The 23,112-nt window shown below is 38.4% G+C and overlaps 1 protein-coding gene across 9 annotated transcripts in view; it reads right to left on the bottom strand.

The window, feature by feature from the left end:
* Window positions 1-23,112, bottom strand: part of DNM3 (dynamin 3) — a 583,300-nt gene that overhangs the window by 333,847 nt on the left and 226,341 nt on the right. For all 9 annotated transcript variants that reach the window (XM_055111556.2, XM_034940650.3, XM_003824660.4 and 6 more), the window contains exons 11-12: window positions 15,743-15,829; window positions 2,791-2,861 (exon numbers count right to left, since the gene is read on the bottom strand). In XM_055111556.2, the coding sequence (XP_054967531.2) occupies window positions 2,791-2,861; window positions 15,743-15,829 (158 nt within the window). The remainder of the gene's footprint in view (window positions 1-2,790; window positions 2,862-15,742; window positions 15,830-23,112) is intronic.

Below are 23,112 nucleotides of genomic sequence, written 5' to 3' on the forward strand. Positions count from 1 at the left end.
TATGGCTTGACTTTTCTTCCTTGATGGAAACAGCATTCTTGCCAACTTTAAAATTTATAGCTACAACCATATTTTTTTAATTTTTAAAAGCACAAAAAATACCACAACCCCTCAAAGTGATTTTGAAATGAACATTTCTTCATCTTCATAATCACCCCACGTCACCCCATGTCAATTCCAAGTCGACATACAAATGGAAAGGACATTTATCTCTGAGTCTTGGGGCAAAATATCACATTTAGAGATAATGATATTAGCAGCTAAAAAATATTCCAGTGACAGTCATACTTAAGTCATTATAACTACATCATAAAGTAAAATGGTACATCTAGTAATCAAATGTGAGTGTATGTGTGTGTATGTGTGCACGCGTGCATGTATGTGGAGAGAGTGAGAGACAGGGAGGATCTCTCACATTTATAGACTACACCATAGTTTTTTTTAAAGGATTTCCACATAACTTGATTAATTTGATCTTCTGACAATCCTGAAAGGTATACAAGACAAGGATTATTATTCCATTTGATACATCAGTAAACAGATAGAGAAAGGCTGAGCGCCTTGCCAAAACCCAAAGCTCATCAGTGGCATATCCTGGAAAAACAACCTGGATTGTTGACTCCCAGATCAGTCCTTTAAAGAAGGTTTAAGTGTGCAATTTAAATTAGATGAGAAATGTGTAGAGTTGCTGGCTTTCTAAAGCAGTTTTACCTATGCTTCTTTTTTCTCCCCAATATCATAAAGATTCATAGTCTATCTCACTGCTGGAAAAATAGGACCAGACACCTGGACCAGAAAAATAGGACCAGACACAGAGAGACTACGTCAAAAGATTGTGCTTGAAAGTCTTAAATTTGAAAAATCACCTGCCCTTGAAAACCTATAAATCAATATAATCAATATAAAACCATAGTCCAACAGCTTCTAAGGCAGCAAATATGGAAATTTATTGGAAAAGAAACTCTAGCTCATTTATCATAGAAAAAAAAAGTTTCAAGAAGATTATAAAGGTGAAATTTAAATTGAAGCACGGGTTATATAATATGTTTAAATTTGAACCTTTCTAAATGGATTATGACTTTTTCTACATTTTCCCCTTCTAATTGTGGTACCACAACAAGGCAGCATCCTTTTCACTTTTAAGTTATTGTGTCAAGTTTACATCGACATCTGCTACATTTTTGTAAGAACCTAACTGGCATTTGTAATCCATGAAAATCAACATTAAAGGCAGCATTCCTATTATTTTAAATGTCTCAAGGATTTGTTTGTCTTTTAAATTCCTCAGAGAAGCATTGAGGAAAATGAAGAATGTGTCAGTTTAAATTTTTACTTGTGTGTCTCTATACTTTTCAATTATTTGGCAAGCTCCTAAAAGGCAAAAAGTTTTTTTCTTTTTCTACATTCCCCCCCAACCCACTATAGAAACTAGAGTAGAGCTTGGCACAGGCTCCCTAGAGTTCACTGACTGTGGAGGAAACCTGGAAAAAATTTCCGGACCTAGGGATAAGGATGTATGTTACAGTTTAGGTGAGTCTGCAGAAGGAAATGAACAGAACACATGGTGAGAGTCTTGGGGCTAAAAGAGAGGAGGGCAAGTCTGTGCGAAATGCCTGTGCGGCAAATACCTATCAAGAAGTGGGTGTGGGCAGGGTGGCTGCAAAGACAACTAGACTAGGGCACATATTTATCGTTGGGTTCTAACAAGAATACACGTATGCCACAGACAGAAAATGGTGGAAGAAATCTTATCTACCCTTCACTAGTAATCGTCATTGGATGCAAAAGATATTTACACAATTGGCTAGGACATCACAACCACAGCCAAGTTTAGGATGAGATAATTTTCACTTGGATAATTGGGACTGTTCTCCCTAAAACATGCCTGTAAATTCCTCAGGCCACTGTTTAGTTTAGGTCACAGGGTCTGCATATCCATTTCTTCTAAGTCAGAATGTAATAAAATAAATTAATTTGACATTCTGTCTTTTTTTATTTGTCTCTGTTCTTGAATACTCAGTTTAAGTAAAAGTACATAGGCTCTTTTGTTTTACATTTTACATAAAATAGGCTATATTTTATATACTTGAAGTTGGAACCACTTAAATGCAAAAATATATTTTAAAGGTGATATCAAGATTATTTAAATCAAAAACTGGTTTCACTAATGGGCAGGAAAAGATAGTGCATTCAAGGTCTTCAAAATGTCACACAGTGAATAGCCAATCCTGAGTAACTAACCATAACATTTGCATGATAACGTATATGAAAAATGGCAATATTTGTATACACACTTTACAGAAAATAAAATGTTCACCCTGACAGATTACATCTAATTTCGCAAAGGAAAGTTTAAAAAAAAAAAAACAGGCCTCTAGATTCTGACTTAGAAAAGTTGAAACATCTTTCATCCTGTAAATTACATGTGGTATTTCAAATTGATGTGAAAGACTGTTCCCCTCAAAATTTTAAACATGCATTAATTACTGTTTTTCTATAGGAGTTCAAGTACAAACTGCAGAACATCATCCAAAAATGATGAGATGATAAGTATGTAAGACATACATCACTTCATATGCTGCATAATAGAGCCAACTACTTTACTGAGAGAATAGTAAATATCCCTGCCCTACGACCATGGAGCTCAGACTTCCTAAGTAGGCACACTGAGAGTTAATCCTGGCACAGATTGTATTCTCAAAGGTGGTGAAACTGTAGTAAAAATTCACAATGTGTGTTTGAGACAAATCAACAGGAGGAATGCATGTGGCCATCAAGTGTTTCACGTACTTTGCGAAGCCAATGAAGTCTTCATGGTTGGTGTTGATGTAAGAGACTTGAATGTCAATCAATAGCAATACCTACAAGTCAAAGAGAAACACTTCAGTGAAAACCCATCTAAAAATTCTCAAACATTAAATTCAGTAATTGCCCACAAATTAATTACCTTCATATAATTTTTTAAAGGATACTTCAATTAGCATGAAAAGTAACCTTAACTTTTCTTTATTAGACTCATAATTTTGCACTCTAAATTCATAAGTTAAAAATCTACTAGAAAAGTAAATCTGAGCAGCACATGAAGAGAATAGCATTATAACTTACAAGCATACACTATTTGCTACCTTAATACAGAATCTAGAATTATTTGATTTCTCTAAAATGTAGGCATACTGTTCAAAAGAAGGACAAGCACAAATAAGATGTGTGGCAGGAGGTCCCATGAGGGGTTTGCGCTGAGCTTACTGTTCCTGTAGACATCATATATTAGCCACAAATTAGTAATTCACCTCTTTTTTTCTCTCTCCTCTTCTATCTTTAGCAGCTTAAAGAACCATCTCAAGATACTTTACACATTTCAGGAGAAGCATTTGATCAGCCAACTCAAAAAGTCAATATACAAATAAATCATTGAATCCAAACATCAATCAGAAGCTGGGCATGGTGGTGTGTGCCTATAGTCCCAGCTACTCTGGAGGCTGAGGTGAGAGAATCTCTTGAGCCCAGGAGTTCAAAGCTGCAGTGAGTCATCATCAGGCCTGTGAATAGCCACTGCATTTCAGTCTGGGCAACATAGCAAGACCCCATCTCTTAATAATAATAATAATAGGTGGTGGCTGGTAAGATGGCTAAATAGGAACAGCTCCAGTATGCAGCTCCCAGTGAGATCAACACAAAAGCAGGTGATTTCTGCATTTCCAACTGTGGTACCTGGCTCATCTCACTGGGACTGGTTAGACAGTGGGTGCAGCCCATGGAGGGTGAGCTGAAGCAGGGTGGGGCATTGCCTCACCCAGGAAGCCTATGGGGTCAGGGAACTCCCTCCCCTAGCCAAGGGAAGCCATGACTGACTGTGCCGTGAGGAATGGTGCATTCTGGCCCAGATACTACGCTTTTCCCATGGTCTTTGCAACCTGCAGACCAGGAGATTCCCTTGGGTGCCTACACCACAAGGGCCCAGGGTTTCAAGCACAAAACTGGGGGGCTGTTTGGGCAGACACTGAGCTAGATGCAGAAGTTCTTTTTCCATACCCCAGTGGCACCTGGAATGCCAGCAAGACAGAACCGTTCACTCTCCTGGAAAGGGGGCTGAAGCCAGGGAGCCAAGTGGTCTAGGTCAGCGGATCCCGCCCCCATGAAGCCCAGCAAGCTAAGATCTGCCATCTTGAAATTCTCACTGCCAGCACAGCAGTCTGAAGTTGGCCTAGGATGCTCTAGCTTGGTTGGGGGAGGGGCATCCACCATTACTGAGGCTTTAGTAGGCAGTTTTCCCCTCACAGTGTAAGCAAAGCTGCCAAGGAAGTTTGACCTAGGAGGACTCCACTACAGCTCAACAAAGCTGCTGTAGTCAGACTGCCTCCCTAGGTTCCTCCTCTCTGGGCAGGGCATCTCTGAAAGAAAGGCAGCAGCCCCAGTCAGGGGCTTATAGATAAAACTCTCATCTTCCTGGGACAGAGCACCTGGGGGAAGGGGCAGCTGTGGGTGCAACTTCAGCAGACTTAAATGTTCCTGCCTGCCAGCTCTGAAGAGAATGACGGATCTCCCAGCACAGTGCTCGAGCTCTGCTAAAGGACAGACTGCCTCCTCAAGTGGGTCCCTGACTTCCGTGCCTCCTGACTGGGAGACACCTTCCAGCAGGGATCAACAGACACCTCATACAGGAGACCCCCGGCTGGCATCTGGTGGGTGCCCCTCTGGGACAAAGCTTCCAGAGGAAGGAACAGGCAGCAATCTTTGCTGTTCTGCAGCCTCTGCTGGTGACACCCAGGCAAACAGGGTCTGGAGTGGAACTCTAGCAAACTCCAGCAGACCTGCAGCAGAGGGGCCTGACTGTTAGAAGGAAAACTAACAAACAGAAAGGAACAGCATCAGCATCAAAAAAGGTGTCCACACAGAAACCCCATCTGAAGCTTACCAACATCAAAGACCAAAGGTAGATAAATCCACAAAGATGAGGAAAAAACAGTGCAAAAAGGCTGAAAATTCCAAAAACCAGAACACCTCTTCTCTTCCAAAGGATCGCAACTCCTTGCCAGCAAGAAAACAAAATTGGACAAAGAATGAGTATGATTAATTGACAGAAGTAGGCTTCACAAGGTGGGTAATAACAAACTCCTCCAAGCTAAAGGAGCATGTTCTAACCCAATGCAAGGAAGCTAAGAACCTTGAAAAAATGTTAGAGAAATTGCTAACTAGAATAACCAGTTTAGAGAAGAATATAAATGACCTGATGGAGCTGAGAAACACAGCACAAGAACTTTGTGAAGCATACACAAGTATCAATAGGCAAATCGATCAAGCAGAAAAAAGGATATCAGAGATTGAAGATCAACTTAATGTAGTAAAGTGTAAAGACAAGATTACAGAAAAAAGAATGAAAAGGAAAGAACAAAGCCTCCAAGAAATATGGGACTATGTGAAAAGACCAAACTTATGTTTGATTGGTGTACCTGAAAGTGACGGGGAGAATGGAATGAAGTTGGAAAACACTCTTCAGGATATTATCCAGGAGAACTACTCCAACCTAGCAAGACAGGCCAACATTCAAATTCAGGAAATACAGAAAACACCACAAAGATACTCCTCAAGAAGAGCAACCCCAAGACACATAATCATCAGAATCACCAATGTTGAAATGAAGGAAAAAATGTTAAGGGCAGCAAGAGAGAAAGGCCAGGTTACCCACAAAGGGAAGCCCATCAGACTAACAGCGGATATATCTGCAGAAACTCTACAAGCCAGAAGAAAGTGAGAGCCAATATTCAACATTCTTAAAGAAATTTCAACCCAGAGTTTCATGTCCAGCTAAACTAAGCTTCATAAGTGAAGGAAAAATAAACTCTTTTACAGACTAGCAAATGCTGAGTGATTTTGTCACCACCAGGTCTGCCTTACAAGAGCTCCTGAAGGAAGCACTAAATATGGAAAAGAAAAACCAGTACCAGCCACTGCAAAAACATACCAAACGGTAAAAAAAATCGACACTATAAAGAAACTGCATCAACTAATGGGCAAAATAACCAGCTAGCATCATAATGACAGGATCAAATTCACACATAACAATATTAACCTGAATTGTAAATGGGCTAAATGCCCCAATTAAAAGATACAGACTGGCAAATTGAATAAAGAGTCAAGACCCATCAGTGTGCTGTAATTCGGGAGACCCATCTCATGTGCAAAGACACACATAGGCTCAAAATAAAGGGATGGAGGAAGATTTACCAAGCAAATGGAAAGAAAAAAAAAAAAAGCAGGGTTGCAATCCTAGTCGCTGATAAAACCTACTTTAAACCAACAAAGACCCAGCCAGGTGCGGTGGCTCACGCCTGTAATCCCAGCACTTTGGGAGGCCAAGGCGGGCAGATCACAAGGTGAGGAGATAGAGAACATCCTGGCTAATAGGATGAAACCCTATCTCTACTAAAAATACAAAAAATTAGCTGGGTGTGGTGGCAGGTGCCTGTAGTCCCAGCTACCCAGGAGGCTGAGGCAGGAGAATGGCGTGAACCCAGGAGGCGGAGCTTGCAGTGAGCTGAGATCGCGCCACTGCACTGCAGCCTGGGTGACAGAGCGAGACTCCATCTAAAAAAACAATAACAGCAACAAAAACCAACAAAGACCCAAAAAGACAAAGAAGGTAATTACATAATGGTAAAGGGATCAATGCAACAAGAAGAGCTAACTATCCTAAATATATATGCACCCAATACAGGAGCACCCAGATTCATAAAGCAAGTTCTTAGAGACCTACAAAGAGATTTAGACTTTCACACAATAATACTAGGAGACTTTAACACCCCACTGTCAATATTAGACAGATCAACGAGACAGAAGGTTAACAAGGATATACAGGACTTGAACTCAGCTCTGCACCAAGCAGACCTAATAGACATCTACAGAACTCTCCACCCCAAATCAACAGAATACACATTCTTCTCAGCACCACATCACACTTATTCCAAAATTGACCACATAAATACACTCCTCAGCAAATGCAAAAGAACAGAAATCATAACAAACAGTCTCTCAGACCACAGTGCAATCAAATTAGAACTCAGGATTAAGAAACTCAAAAGCGCACAACTACATGGAAACTGAACAACCTGCTCCTGAATGACCACTGAGTAAATAATGAAATTAAGGCAGAAATAAATAAGTTCTTTGAAACCAATGAGAGCAAAGACACAATGTACCAGAATCTCTGGGACACAGTTAAAGCAGTGTTTACAGGGAAATTTATAGCAATAAATGCCCACAGGAGAAAGCAGGAAAGAGCTAAAATCGACACCCTAACATCACAATTAAAAGAACAAGAGAAGCAAGAGCAAACGCAAAAGGTAACAGAAGACAAGAAATAAATAAGATCAGATCAGAACTGAATGAGACAGAGACACGAAAACCCCTTCAAAAAATCAATGAATCCAGGAGCTGATTTTTTTGAAAAGATTAACAAAATAGATAGACTGCTAGCCAGATTAATAAAGAAGAAAAGAGAGAAGAATCAAATAGAAACAATAAAAAATGATAAAGGGGATATCACCTTTGACGGCAAAGAAATACAAACTACCATCAGAGAATACTATAAACACCTCTATGCAAATAAACTAGAAAATCTAGAAAAAATGGATAAATTCCTGGATACATACACCCTCCCAAAACTAAACCAGGAAGAAGTTGAATCCCTGAATAGACCAATAACAAGTTCTGAAATTGAGGCAGTCATTAATAGCCTACCAACCAAAAAAAGCCCAGGACCAGATGGATTCACAGCTGAATTCTGTGATAGGTACAAAGAGGAGCTGGTACTATTCCTTCTGAAACTATTCCAAACAATAGAAAAAGAGGGACTCCTCCCTAACTCATTTTATGATGCCAACGTCATCCTAATACCAAAACCTGGCAGAGACACACACAAAAAAGAAAATTTCAGGCCAATATCCTGATGAACATCAATGTGAAAATCCTCAATAAAATACTGGCAAACTGAATCCAGCAGCACATCAAAAAGCTTATCCACCATGATCAAGTCGGCTTCATCCCTGAGACTCCAGGCTGGTTCAACATATGCAAATCAATAAATGTAATCCATCACATAAACAGAATCAATGACGTAAACCACATGATTATCTCAATAGATGGAGAAAAAGCCTTCAATAAAATTCAACATCCCTTCATGCTAAAAACTCTCAATAAACTAGGTATTGATGGAATGTATCTCAAAATAATAAGAGCTATTTATGACAAACTCATGGCCAATATCATAATGAATGGGCAAAAGCTAGAAGCATTCCCTTTGAAAACTGGCACAAGACAAGGATTCCCTCTCTCGCCATTCCTGTTCAACATAGTATTGGAAGTTTTGGCCAGGGCAATCAGGCAAGAGAAAGAAATAAAGGATATTCATATAAAAAGAGAGGAAGTTAAATTGTCTCTCTTTGCAGATGACATGATTGTATATTTAGAAAACCCCGTCGTCTCAGCCTGAAATCTCCTTAAGCTGATAAGCAACTTCAGCAAAGTCTCAGGATACAAAAATCAATGTGCAAAAATCACAAGCATTCCTATACACCAATAATAGACAAACAGAAAGCCAAATCATGAGTGAACTCCCATTAGCAATTGCTACAAAGAGAATAAAATACCTAGGAATACAACTTACAAGGGATGTGAAGGACCTCTTCAAAGAGAACTACAAACCACTGCTCAAGGAAATAAAAGAGGACACAAACAATTGGAAAAAACATTCCTTGCTCATGGATAGGAAGAATCAATATTGAGAAAATGGCAATACTGCCCAAAGTAATTTATAGATTCAATGCTATCCCCATCAAGCTACCATTGACTTTCTTCACAGATTTAGAAAAAACTACTTTAAATTTCATATGAAACCAAAAAAGAGCCCATATAGCCAAGACAAGCGTAGGCAAAAAGTACAAAGCTGGAGGCATCATGCTGCCTGACTTCAAACTATACTACAAAGCTTTGGTAACCACAACAGCATGGTACTGGTACCAAAACCGATATATAGAACAATGGAATAGGACAGAGGCCTCAGAAATAATGCCACACATCTACAACCAGCTGATCTTTGACAAATCTGACCAAAAAAAAGCAATGGGGAAAGGATTCCCTATTTAATAAATGGTGTTGGGAAAACTGGCTAGCCATATGCAGAAGACTGAAACTGGACACCTTCCTTACACCTTATACAAAAATTAACTCAAGATGGATTAAAGACTTAAACAGAAGACCTAAAAGCATAAAAACCATAGAAGGAAACCTAGGCAATACCATTCAGGACATAGGCATGGAGAAAGACTTCATGACTAAAACACCAAAAGCAATGGCAACAAAAGCCAAAACTGACAAATGGGATCTAATTAAACTAAAGAGCTTCTGCACAGCAAAAGAAACTATCATCAGAGTGAAAAGGCAACCTATAGAATGGGAAAAAAATTTTTGCAATCTACCCATCTGACAAAGGGCTAATATCCAGAATTTACAAAGAACATATACAAATTTACAAGAAAAAAAAAATCAAAAAGTGGGCAAAGGATATGAACAGACACTTCTCAAAAGAAGACATTTATGCAGCCAACAAACATATGAAAAAAAAGCTCATCATCACTGGTCATTAGAGAAATGCAAATCAAAACCACAATGAGGAGATACCATCTCACGCCAGTTAGAATAGAAATCATTAAAAAGTCAGGAAACAACAGATGCTGGAGAGGATGTGGAGAAATAGGAATGCTTTTACACTGTTGGTGGGAGTGTAAATTAGTTCAACCATTGTGGAAGACAGTGTGGCAATTCCTCAATGACCTAGAACAAGCAATACCATTTGACGCAGCAGTCCCATTACTAGGTACATACCCAAAGGATTATAAATCATTCTACTACAAAGACACATGTACACGCATGTTTATCGCACCACTGTTCACAATAGCAAAGACTTGGAACCAACCAAAATGCCATCAATGATACACTGGATAAAGAAAATGTGGCTCATATACACCATGGAATACTATGTAGCCATAAAAAAGGATGAGTTCATGTCCTTTGCAGGAACATGGATGAAGCTGGAAACCATCATTCTCAGCAAAATATCACAAGGACAGAAAACCAAACACTGCATGTTCTCACTCATAAGTGGGAGTTGAACAATGAGAACACATGGACACAGGGAAGGGAGCATCACACACCAGGGCCTGTTAGGGGGGTGGGGGGCTAGGGGAGGGATAGCATTAGGAGAAATACCTAATATAGACAACAGGTTGATAGGTGCAGCAAACCACCATGGCACGTGCATACCTATGTAACAAACCTGCACATTCTGCACATGTATCCCAGAACTTAAAGTATAATAAATTTAAATAATAATAATAATAATGTCAGATCTTTGCTAGAATATCACTCCTCAGAGGGATTTTCCTGCCCATTCTATTTAAACTAGCACTCTGGTTACTCTCTATTGTGTTACCCTGCCTTATTTTCTTTTGTAGCACTAACACTAGCTAACATGGCAAGTTTTTACATATTTCTTATATAGACCTCATCTGTTGTATCCACTGCTACATCTCCAGTGCCTAGAACAGTGCCTGAAACATCATGAGAATTAAATGAAGATTTGTGATGGAGTAAACTGGATACATGTCCCAGGCAACATGAAAATATTCTAAATATAAGATACTTATAATCTCTAGGTCAGAGACTTGGGAGGTCCCTCTGTGAAAAATAGTATTCAATGGGGAGACGAGGAGGCTGACAGAAAACAAGAGAGAAGTGGAGCAACCAGAACCTGCAAAAAAGAAGGTATTATACCAGAGATATTCAAAACTGACTTCCTCTTTCTACGTTTCCTTGTGTTCTCCCAACTGAATCCTGTCTCTTTCCAGGATGCTGAGATTTGCTAAAAGGGAGAAATACGGTGCTTACAGATCTCTGCTTGAATATCTCCAGAGCTCTGCTCTTCAACTTTGTTGGATAAATTTTGGTGACTATTGTGAGTATTTGTTTGCTGCCTCCCTTCATTGAAGGTAGCATTTGAACGCATCAGAGTCTTCATGGCAACAGTTCATAGACATATTCTACATAATGCTCCCCAGTGGGTACTTCCTCAAGAAAGCCATCCATGATCCTTATCCCCTACCCAACCAAGACCAGGTTGGATTGTACTATTACTCTCAAATAGTCTATGTGCCATAATTATATACATACAGAAAATTATGTATATGTATAAAATTATGTATATGTAAAGTTATGTATTCTATAAAATATAGGGTGCTATATACACATATGTACCTATATGCATATATATGTTTCAATATGTACATATATGCATATATGTTCAAATATGTACACATATACTTATATGTGTATATATACACATATAAGCATATATACATATATGTATGTATATATGTACATGTAAATACACACATACATACATACATATATGTACGTATATATACACTATATATACATATATGTGTGTTTGTGTATGTGTGTGTGTATCTATATAGCACCCTATACTTATTTGTGGCATTTACTACAAATGTAATTAATTATTAATTTTTTTAATATTTCTCTTCTCTGCAAGACTGTACACTCCATAGAAGCTAGGATTATGTTTATCTTGTTCACCATTTTATCCTTAGAACTTAGAGCCTAGCATGATACACACAATAGGTGCCCAATAAACATTTGCAGCCTTATTTGTGTAACTATCTACCAGGCTTGAAGAACAGTTAACTCTCTTTGTTGTTGTTGTTGTTTTTTGAGACAAGTCTCACTCTATTGCCCAGGCTGGAGTGCAATGGTGCAATCTCAGCTTACTGCAACCTCCGCCTCCTGGGTTCAAACAATTCTCCCGCCTCAGCCTCCCAAGTAGCTGGGATTACAGGCACCCGCCATCATGCCCAGTTAATTTTTGTACTTTTGTAGAGATGGGATTTCACCATGTTGGCCAGGCTGGTCTTGAACTCCTGACCTCAGGTGATCCACCCACCTTGGCCTCCCAAAGTGCTGGGATTACAGGCGTGAGCCATCGTGCCTGGCCAAGAACAGTTAACTTTCCAGGGAGTGATTTATTCTCACATATACATATATATAATTAGTACATGGCCACTTGTTCTTGTTTTGTACTCAGTACCCAGTGCTATAGGCTGGAGGCTTTGTTTTTGTGGCTAATCTCAACCAGTCATCTGACCAAATCTTGCTGAGAGTCACAAGGGGACCTGTCAAAAAATGATTTAAAAGATCACTCCAAATCTACTCCCACTACCAAAAATAAAGTCAAGGCATGGGGGCTATTAGGTCAATAACATCATACTTGTATGAAAAAAATTCATACAGTCAGAGTTTTGTTTCATATCTTGAAGAAAACTGAAACATTAGGAAGCGTGATCATTATTGGATTAGTTGTAGTTTTGCCTCTCTTCTCCCAACAATAAAGCCAGATTCAGTTAAATTGTATACTCCAAATCCATTTGGCCAAAAGTTTGTACCAATAAACTGTAATATTTGAACACAAATAAATTGTTGCCACTATAAGGAGCAAAATATCTACATAATTCTCAACATCGCCAAAGGCTGTCATGAATAGCTTTTGGACGTTCACACACATTAACTTGGACTGTAGTACAGGAAAAAAAGTGGAAAAAAAATAAAAGCTATGGCTGTTCTCATTATATTCCTGGAAACTGGGAGTCTGTGTTCACTCTAGGAAAAGAGCCAGGTTGCATGTGGGGGATGAAAAGAAAAATAATCCATTTTTTTCTCATTTTTTCACTTTCTCAGAGTTTCTCACTGCCTTTTTCATCCACAGTTATTGAATATTTAGTTGAAGCAAAGTAAAGCTACCCCTGGTAGCAGTAGTTGCCCAGAAAGTCCACTGCTTCAACATGCAGTGACATGTATGGAAGCACCAAGACTAACAGCTGGCACACTCAGACATCCAAAAAACCTTTGTTTAAGAAAAAGCTACAGACAGATTTATGGCTTTCCATATTCTTAATTTTGAAGATTTTTTTTTCCCACAAAGCTTCCAGAGCAGAAGTTGGTAGTAACTCTACTTTTTAAAGAAAGAAATAAAACTGCAAGAATGTCCCAGAGCTGTTCAGGCGCGGAGGCCTGAGGATATGGGTCACTCTGTCTAACTGGATACTTTAAAAGTACCACATGGTCCCAGGCAGCAGAGTCCAGAATTCAAATGCGAGATCTATCCAAAATGACATGTCCACACTACCAAAACCAGGCATGTTTCTGCTATGCCACACAAGTCCATATTAGAGGTGACCACTACCAGCTTTGACAGGCACTTGATAACTGTTGGACCACACCACCTGAGACTGTGACTTAGTAGGGAGATGCCTGCTCCATCCCTTATGTCCTACTTGGGGAATAAATTAACCACTGTAACTGAGTTGCAGATTGAAAACAATTTCCCTTGGAATCAGAAAAGGCAATTCTTCCTCGAATCTACCATGTGCCATAGCTCTTTGGGAATAACAACAAAAACAACTAAAATTAATTAAGAACTAAGATATATATATATGCAGGGTCTTGCTCTGTCACCCAGGCTGGAGTGCAGTGGCATGACCATAGCTCACTGCAGCCTCAACCTCCCAGGCTCATGTGATCCTTCCACCTCAGCCTCCGAGTAGCTGGGACTACTGGTAGTGCAGGCCACCATGCCCAGCTAATTGTTTAATATTTTGTAGAGAGAGGGTTTCACCATGTTTCCCAGCCTGGTCTCGAACTCCTGACCTCAAGCAACCTGCCTGCCTCAGCCTCCCAAAAGTGCTGGGATTACAGGTGTGAGCCACTACACCTGGCCTTGTATTTTGATTACTTCTTTCCATCCTCACAAAATGTCTGTGAGTTAACTACCACTATTGTCTCACTTTAAGATGAGAAAATTGAAGTGTAAAGATGTCAAATAACTTGTCACAAGTTACACAAAATGTTAACAACAGAGCTGAAATTCAAATTCAGGTAGTCTGAGCCCAGAGCCCACAATCTTAACAACATGGTGAAGTTTGAACATGCCATTTTACTAAAACAAAAACTCTGAAATATGAAGAAGCTAGCAACTGACATAGATATGATTACAAATATTTAAAATGCTTTAAATAATTATCCTATATTTTCTCCAATATTATTTTGACAGCAGATCCTAAAGAGTTAAGTAGGATTTATTATCATTTGAATATTATAGATGAAAACACTAAATTAAAACAGTTAGATTATTTACTTAAGGTCAGGAGTACAGCTGATTCTTAAGAACTTAAGTTTTCTCAGCCCAGGAGGGGCCAAGACATTAGACGTTAGGGAGAACCTCTGGCCCTGGGGCTCCATATCTGGCTCTAGGCTTGATTTCACTGACTCAGGAGTTAATACTGATTTGTTCATCTCAACTGAATCACAAAGCCTGTTTTCTCCTCTTTTGGCTATTGCAGCTATCCAAGACTGTGAAAGTTGATAAACAAGTGAAAACTATAAATGGTGATTAATTAACTTTCAAAACACAATGATAAAAAGTAGTGACAATGAATCCACAGCTCAAGCAGAGACAAGGTGGTTACTGGAATCACTCACGAATGTCCTAATCTGCTGGGTCTCCATCCCTCTGTCCTTCCTTTTCTCCTTTCTCCTCCACCCGCTCCTCTTCCCCACGCACACTCTGTGTGCTGTGTGTGTCTCTCCCTGTGGTTTGTTCCTCTCTCTTTTATTTTGTCTTCTTCCTTTTCCCCATTTCTCCCTCACCTCCTTCCCACTCATCTGAGAATCACAAAATCCTGTAATACTAACTTACACAGGCTTTCAGAGAGCATATAGACCAATATATTAATGCTGTACATGAGAAAACAACAGTCCAAAGAAGTGATTTACACAAGAACATGATGTTATTTTGTGGCGAGCACATGGCCTAAGTCCAGTGTTCTCTCCACAACATCACACGTGCAGCTGTGTCATGGAATTCAAAGGTATGTAAAACCATTTGTATTTCCTGTTATAATATTTTATAAGTAACTAAGAAAAATCCATTTAAACCTAAGAAGATTTTTATTCTTTCCACGTAGTTCTTTACTTTTTTAAATGAATTATCCTCACTTGAAAATAATCTTTCCAAATTACAAAGCTAGGATTAGAAAACAATTTCAGGGTCACTCCTTACAAACCACATACATTCACAAAATAGAAATGTTTAAAAGAGTAGTTCTCAATTTTTTTTTCAATCATAGGTTGTATGGATAAGCTGATGAAAATCTAGGTCCACTCTCTCCTCAGAAAAAAATAAAAACACTGAGCATTTTGCATAATGTTTTAGGAGTTTGTGAATCTTCTGGAGTCCATCTGTGGGCCCAATAAAAGTTAAGAACCTCTGTCTTAAAGAGAAAATGTGGTATGTTTCTGGATTAGTGGTTTTCAAAGTAGGATGTATGCATGATCCATGGAGCATTGAGAAAAAAAATAATGAAACTCCTGTTACTGCTTTTGCATCTCATTCTTCTGAATGAAGTCTTTTTATTTGCTCATATTTTTAACATAAACAAGATATGAATATAGTATGTGTATAATTCATAAATAAGTAAAAATAAACATAATGTAGTTGTGTTCCACTATTTTTTTTTCCTTTAAGCGACAGGCTGACTGTTGGGAACTACCAGACAACCTTGCAGAGACCTTCGACCTCCCACAGTCTCCCTGCCCACCAGGGAAGACCTCTCCTTACCTGGTCCTTTGTCTTCCCTTCTCGCTCACGAATGTGGTTAGCAACAATCCTTTCCGTTTCCTCGCAGAGTCTGGGGAAGTTTGCCAGCTGTCAAGAAAAGCAGATCTGAGTATTAATACTCAAAAAGTTATACTACCAAAAGAGAAGCAGAGATAAATTATGTTATTTTACAGAAGATATTCATTGCCATTCTGGAAGCAAAAATGAAATATCATCAACTCCTAAAGAAGGATATCAAGGTGATGGGAGAGGCTTCACAAACTATCATCAGAAGTAACCTTGTTATGTTGAGGAAACACTTCAAAACCAGCAGAGCAATTCCTTAGGAAGAAAGCAGAACCCTAGATACCATCTAGCACTGTGCTCCTGCTGAGTTGGCACTTAATAAAATTCAAAGATGAAGAAGTCGGAAAACAGGACAAAGAAAAGGATAATGACTAACATTTTATATAGTGTCTACCACGTGTCAGGCGCTAAGAACTTCATGAATTACCTCTTTCAATATTCACAGCAATCAGAAAAGACAGATATAATTATTAACCTCATTTCTTTTTTATTTTATTTATTTATTTATTTTGAGACAGAGTTTTGCTCTTGTCACCCAGGCTGGAGTGCAATGGCGCAATCTCAGCTCACTGCAACCTCTGCCTCCTGGGTTCAAGCGATTCTCCTGTCTCAGCCTCCCGAGTAGCTGGGATTACAGGCACGTGCCACCAAGCTCAGCTAATTTTTGTATTTTTAGTAAAGACAGGGTTTCACCATGTTGGCCAGGCTGGTCTCTAACTTCTGACCTCAGGTGATCCACCTGCCTTGGTCTCCCAAAGTGCTGGGATTACAGGCGTGAGCCACCACGCCCGGCCAACCCCATTTAATAGAGGAGAAAAGTGAAGCACAGAGAGGTTAAGTAACTCATGCCCATGACTAAACAGCTCAAAAATGGTGGGTTCAGGATTCCAACCTAAGTCCTAGGACTCCAGAGCCCATGGTCTTGTCCATTACTCTTCGAGCATGATTCATCCCATGAAGCACAAAGAGACTCCTTTAACTTTTTAAATTCTCCCCCACAGAAAATATATGTGTATATGTACATTTTTTTTGCAAAACTATGGAAATTGTGTATGTCAATCACTTAACCCCATCTAAATTATGCAGGTAATTGTTCAAAACATAGTTTGCAAAAGTGAATACCTTAATTCAGTTGTTTTCAATATAAGGAAGAAAGAGAATGGGATGCTATGAAAATGTTTAAGGAGCCCTAATCCAGAAGGAAGACTTAGACAGGCAAAGGTGTGTGAGAATGGCCGTGGAGAAGATGAAGCTTGCCAGGAACAGGAACATGTGTGAAGGCATGGTGGAAGTGGGGGCAATTAGTGGCGATAAAAGTAAAAGAAAGTCCGTGCAGAAACTGAGGAGTATGATCCTCAGACAAAGCTAGAAAAGTAGAGAGGGGCCACATCAAGCAGATCCTTGCAATTCTATCAGGAATTTAGGCTACTGAAGCAATTCAGATGGAATGGAAATAATGGTGGCTTCTACTGGGATGACAGCAATGGAAATGGAGAAAAGTGGGCACATTCATGACTTAGGCCAGGCAAAATATTAATTCCAATGATGATTTTTAAAGTGCTTGCAAATTAATAAGATTAACAGATAGCTCAATAAAATAGGCAAAGAATATGATTTAACTTGTAAAAGACTTAATAGTCAATAAGCAGAAGGAAAAACAAACTGTACAAGTGATCTAATGCAAAGAAAAGAAATAACTATTATATTGGCAAATTGCTATTTTTTTATAAGACTTACTACAGGTGAGGGTATACTGAGATTAGCACAATTTAAACTTGCTGAGGGGTGTCAAGAAGAGAAATCTTTCTGGAAAGCAATTTGACATTATGTATCAAAAGTCTTGCGCACGCGCGCGCACACACACACACACACACACACACACACAACACAGACAGAGAGAGAGATCTCAACCTAATAACCTCACAGAATTCTGAACTACAATGATAAGGACATTCATCACAGCATTAGTTGGAAAAGCAACAATAAGATAAACAAACTATAAACTACCTAGTATCTGATGATGTCAAATAAATGAAGGTAGATCCACTTACGTGATGTAATGTAGCCATTTTGAATAACAGTTTTAATAATAGCTAATGACATGGTAAAGTATTTACAACACTATTTGAAGAAAATTAGGCTACTAAATATATAATGTGATTATGCACAAGCATAATGTTTTGGTTTGGATATTTCTTTCCTCCAAATTCATGTTAAAATTCAATCCCCAATGTGGCTATATTGACAAGTGGGGCTTTTAAGAGGTGATTGGGTCATGAAGGCTCTGCCATCATGAGTGGATTAATCCATTCATGGACTAATGGATTAATAGGTTATGGGAGTGGGACTGGTAGCTTTATAAGAAGAGGACTAGCGACCTGAGCTAGCATGCTACCACACTCAGCACCCTTACAATATGATTGATACCCTGCACCAGCAAGAAGGCCCTTACCAGAGGCAGACCCTCAACACTGGGTCTTCCATAACTGTAAGAAATAAATACCTTTTCTGTATAAATTCCTTTTCTGTATGAAGAAATAAATTCCTTTTCTGTATACCCAGGTTCAGGTATTTTGTTATAAACTACAGAAAATGGACTAAGACACATCTACACACACATGCACACACACACAGAGTCACACACCACCATACACCCTTGACATTTTTCAAGGATATAGCCCAATCTTACAAATACCAACATTCTTGAGTAATATTATAGCATGTAATATTTCTCCAAACTCATAAGGAGTTAGATCTAGGCCTCCCTGAAATGGGGCTTCTGTATGGTCACCTGAGGTCACTGTGCACATTACCTTTATAGCATGCACAACATATATTAGTGTCTTAGCAAGTTAACAAACTGCAGTACTTCATGAAACCATCATAATCACGAGATCTCATATACATTAAATCTTCCATTGCTGCAAGTCTACTCTCTGTGCATAGAAAAAGATTTGCACAGATACTATAAAGTGTTAATAGCAATAACTCTTTGAATTATGCACACTTTTATTTATCTACATTTTCCAAATATTTCAACAGTGGATATAGATTATGTTCATAACATCATAAAACCATAGAAACCTGACTGCTTTGGTTACCACAAAAATCATCACCAGCGTCTCTATGAGGTCCTCGATTTCTCACCCTCTTATCTGAATCCTGAGATGCACGCTCACCTGGGGGCTTATTTCATGAATTACCGCAAGATACAAATGGAGCTCATACTTCCCATTTTGGAAACATTCTCCAGAAAAAGCTCTATTATACCAGAACCCCTCTTGACTCTCTGAAAGTCCTCCAAGTTATTTTTTGTGAGGCTTATAAAAGCCTTCAGAGTGGAAGAGATAGCTGATCAATTCCAGTCCTTCTTGACTAGTGCAAACCTGAGTGGTGTATCTGACACCAAACATTAGCCTGCCCTAGGTCACCAAGACAATCAATTCCCCCTGCACTCAGACAGCTTCCCAAGCTATTCAATGACAGCCACACTATTATAGAATCACATTGCCTCAGAGAAGTAACTACGCAAGCAGTTGAGGTCTACCAAGGAAGAGTGAGATGCCTTTAACAGCATTTAGCAAATAGATTACAGCAGAAAGTTATTTTTAAAACCATCAAATAGTGGCAATATAAATATTTATTCAGATACTAAACACTTGATAGCTGAAGGACCCCAGGCCAGTATATGGCCATGATTAAGTCAGGGAAAGGCCAAAATGACAAGAATATCCCATGAAGTAGAGACATCTAAGAATGCCTCCAATCTACTGGCCTTGGCAGGAGCATTGATTTGTGTGTACGTGTGTGTCCCCTGATCTTTCCAAGCTTACTGCCCATGGGCTTAATTCTACCAGAAAAGGAATCTGTAAGAGCCACAATTTTGTACCTACAATTGAGACAACTGGAAGTCAATAAGCCTGAATTCTAAGTGGAACAAAAGAAACAGAGAACACACTAGAAGAACTACCATTATGGAGACAAAGGAGGAAAAACCTTGAAGAGACACTAAGCAATGTAAGATCTAGGCCCACCACTGAATGGCATTAATGAAACAACTGGTTTGGTTACTAGCTGGTTGATATTGAACTGATTGTGGGAGTATAAGAGTCAAAATCTTGGTTTTAACTGCTGGCTTTCAAATATAAAATATATAAATATATATAAATAGTCCCAAACATATAAATAGTCCCAATTCTTAAGATACATACATACAGAGGTTAAAAAATAAAGTCCTACTGACATTTCAATTGATTTCTGATTAGGCTTTCTACCACTCATTTCATTATCTCATTTAATCTCATAATGAGATTATTTCATGATCTCATTCAAACTGTGCCCTGCTCAGTTTGTGTCACCCTTTACTTAGCTTTAAAACATACTTAACTTTGATTGCTCAATTCAATCCCTCACCTCTCTTCTATGTCTCTTATTTAATGTGCAATCACCATTTCCTCAATCATTTATACCATTATAATTGTCAATCACTTTTGCACTTTTTTAATTTGAATGTCAAATTAAAAGCCTACAGTTGTAAGAATATGGGAGTTCTTATTTGTCAAAGTAATCAGAATATTAAGTATGTATGCCTAAATAATATTGATCTAGAAGATGTCTTTAGGCCTTTATTCCTCTAATGATTAATTAAATAACATATAAATTGGTTTATAGAGAGTCAAGGGATGAAGGATTTGCTATTAGTTATAATAATTACATTCCTAAATTTATGTCACATCAGTCATTCATGGTGCAACTGCTACAGTCCAGCTCCATGCTCAGTTTATGTCATAACACCTGATATTAGAAACCACATAGTCTTGAGTGGCAGGTTGCCTATACAGATAAATAGTCATACAAGAGAAATATTTTTTAAAAACCAATGGGAAATATGAAGAAATAAATGCATAAACCAGGTGTGAGAGGTCCTCTGAGGATTTGATGCTTATATTATAATAGTGAAACTTGCAGTCAAAGCTATACATTTATTATACAGCAAATTAGTTCTAAATAGCTTATAGTTCAAATTGCATTGAATATTCTTTTTTTTTTTTTTTTTTTGACAGAGTCTCGCTCTGTTGCCCAGGCTGGAGTGCAGTGGTACATCTCAGCTCACTGCAACCTCCACCTCCTGGGTTCAAGCAATGCTCCTGTCTCAGCCTCCTGAGTAGTTGGAACTATAGGCGCCCACCACCAGTCCAGCCTGGGTAGAGTATTCTTAAATAATAAAGAAGATTCAATGGAGAAATAATATAATATACACGACTTTAGGAATCAAAACCTTCAATATTTAATTCAAGGAGAATATTTTAATTATACATGTTCTGAGAGAAAGCAGCAAAACATGTTTTAATAAGGTCCAATGTTGTAAGTGTTATTTAGGGTACTGATTAATTATTTTGGTGGAACCTCAATATAAAAATTTAATTTCAGTATGGATCACATTTTCCTAGAGAAACAAAAAACACTTGGGAGACATTTCTATCCAACAAAACAAAAATTATACACTTCCAAAATGTATTAACAGTTTATCAGACCATAAGATCTACGCTATGCTAGTACATTTTTCTCAAAATGGTCAAGAGACCAGGCAAGATTTCCATATCATCAAGAGGAACAAGTTTGATGCCTCTAGCAAAGACTGGAGTTATTAGGTAACCGTCTAAGAAAATAAATTCAGAACAAAATTTCTTCTATACATACCACTTGACTTGATTGATTTGGCTGACCTAAAGATAAGGGCTTTTATGAAAAAGCTATAAACCTTTAAATGCTGGCTGCTTGCTACAAACCAAATAGAAATAATGAATTTTAGCACTCATAAAAGCATACAATTTTTAAATTTCATTTTCTGTGAATTAACCACCCACCCAACCCAACAAAATCCCTAGCAATCCTTTGTTTTTATATAGCATAGTGTTGTATTTATTCAGGATATGAGAAGACAGTCATCTGCGCACAACACATTTGCTATGAAAAAAATTTTTTAAACAGATGTATTTGTAGAAACATTTACAAAGGTGATTGAAGATAAGAAGCAATTCTAATATAAAGAGATCAAGAAATAGTGACTGTTTTCTAAGTTGTACAGGGGTTAATGGGAAAGTTCCTTATGGGGTGTTCTACATTGGCATATGAGTGGCGTATGAGAAGTCAAAGAAGGTCAAAGTGAAGTTGGCAGGAAGGGAAAAGGAGTGTCAGATCCCAACTAGGTGAACTGGGACCAAGTGGGCTAGTGTTAGCCCTCCTTCTCCAGGTGGGCAAATCCTTAATCCAGAAACCTTAAATATTTTCAACAAATAGCAGGAGAAGTGGTGAGGTATAAGATGGAAAAACTTTTAAACAGAGAAATGAAGAGAACTCTCGTGTTATTTATGAAATGCTAAGGAATAAAAACAAAAAAGTCCTCACCTAAGAAACAAGGAGAGTAGAAAAACAAAAACAAAAAGTCCAACCTTAAGTGAATAAAACTTGGGTGCCGCAGAGTAGTCAGAAGAGCCTCTTACTTAAGTAATTCAGAAAACATCCAAAAAGGAATTCAGGGTGGGTTGACATGGTGGCAAAACAACACCTGAAGATCATAACCAGATTTTTATCTCTCTCTTCCCAAGTTTATCTCTGGTAGACATATTAATGAGCAGTTAAAATGGAAAAAAACTTCAAAACAGAAAGTGGGAGGAAAATCAGGGACCATGGTAAATTATAAATTAAGAACCAATTATAAAGATTACAAATTCTTTAATGAGTTGTAAGATGAAAAGGTGAGATTCTATCCCATTAAAACCAAGTCCCAGGCCTGAATTTCCTATAATACCCAACAAAAGTTTCAGACTTTAATAACCAGTCTGATTCGAAGCCTGGGCACTAAAGCTTATTACATTAGACATGTATTATATGCAAAGCACAGCACAGAGTTTGACTGGATGGCAACCATTAGAGGAGGTGAAATACAAGTATTTTCTTTTTTTTTTAAATTTTTTTCTTTCATTATTATACTTTAAGTCTTAGGGTACATGTGCACATTGTGCAGGTTAGTTACATATGTATACATGTGCCATGCTGGTGCGCTGCACCCACTAACTTGTCATCTAGCATTAGGTATATCTCCCAGTGCTATCCCTCCCCCCTCCCCCCACCCCACAACAGTCCCCAGGGTGTGATGTTCCCCTTCCTGTGTCCATATGATCTCATTGTTCAATTCCCACCTATGAGTGAGAATATGTGGTGTTTGGTTTTTTGTTCTTGAGATGGTTTACTGAGAATGATGATTTCCAATTTCATCCATGTCCCTGCAAAGGACACGAACT

This window comes from Pan paniscus, chromosome 1 (genome assembly GCF_029289425.2).
Source record: "Pan paniscus chromosome 1, NHGRI_mPanPan1-v2.0_pri, whole genome shotgun sequence".
In the NCBI taxonomy this organism is placed as follows: Eukaryota; Metazoa; Chordata; class Mammalia; order Primates; family Hominidae; genus Pan; species Pan paniscus.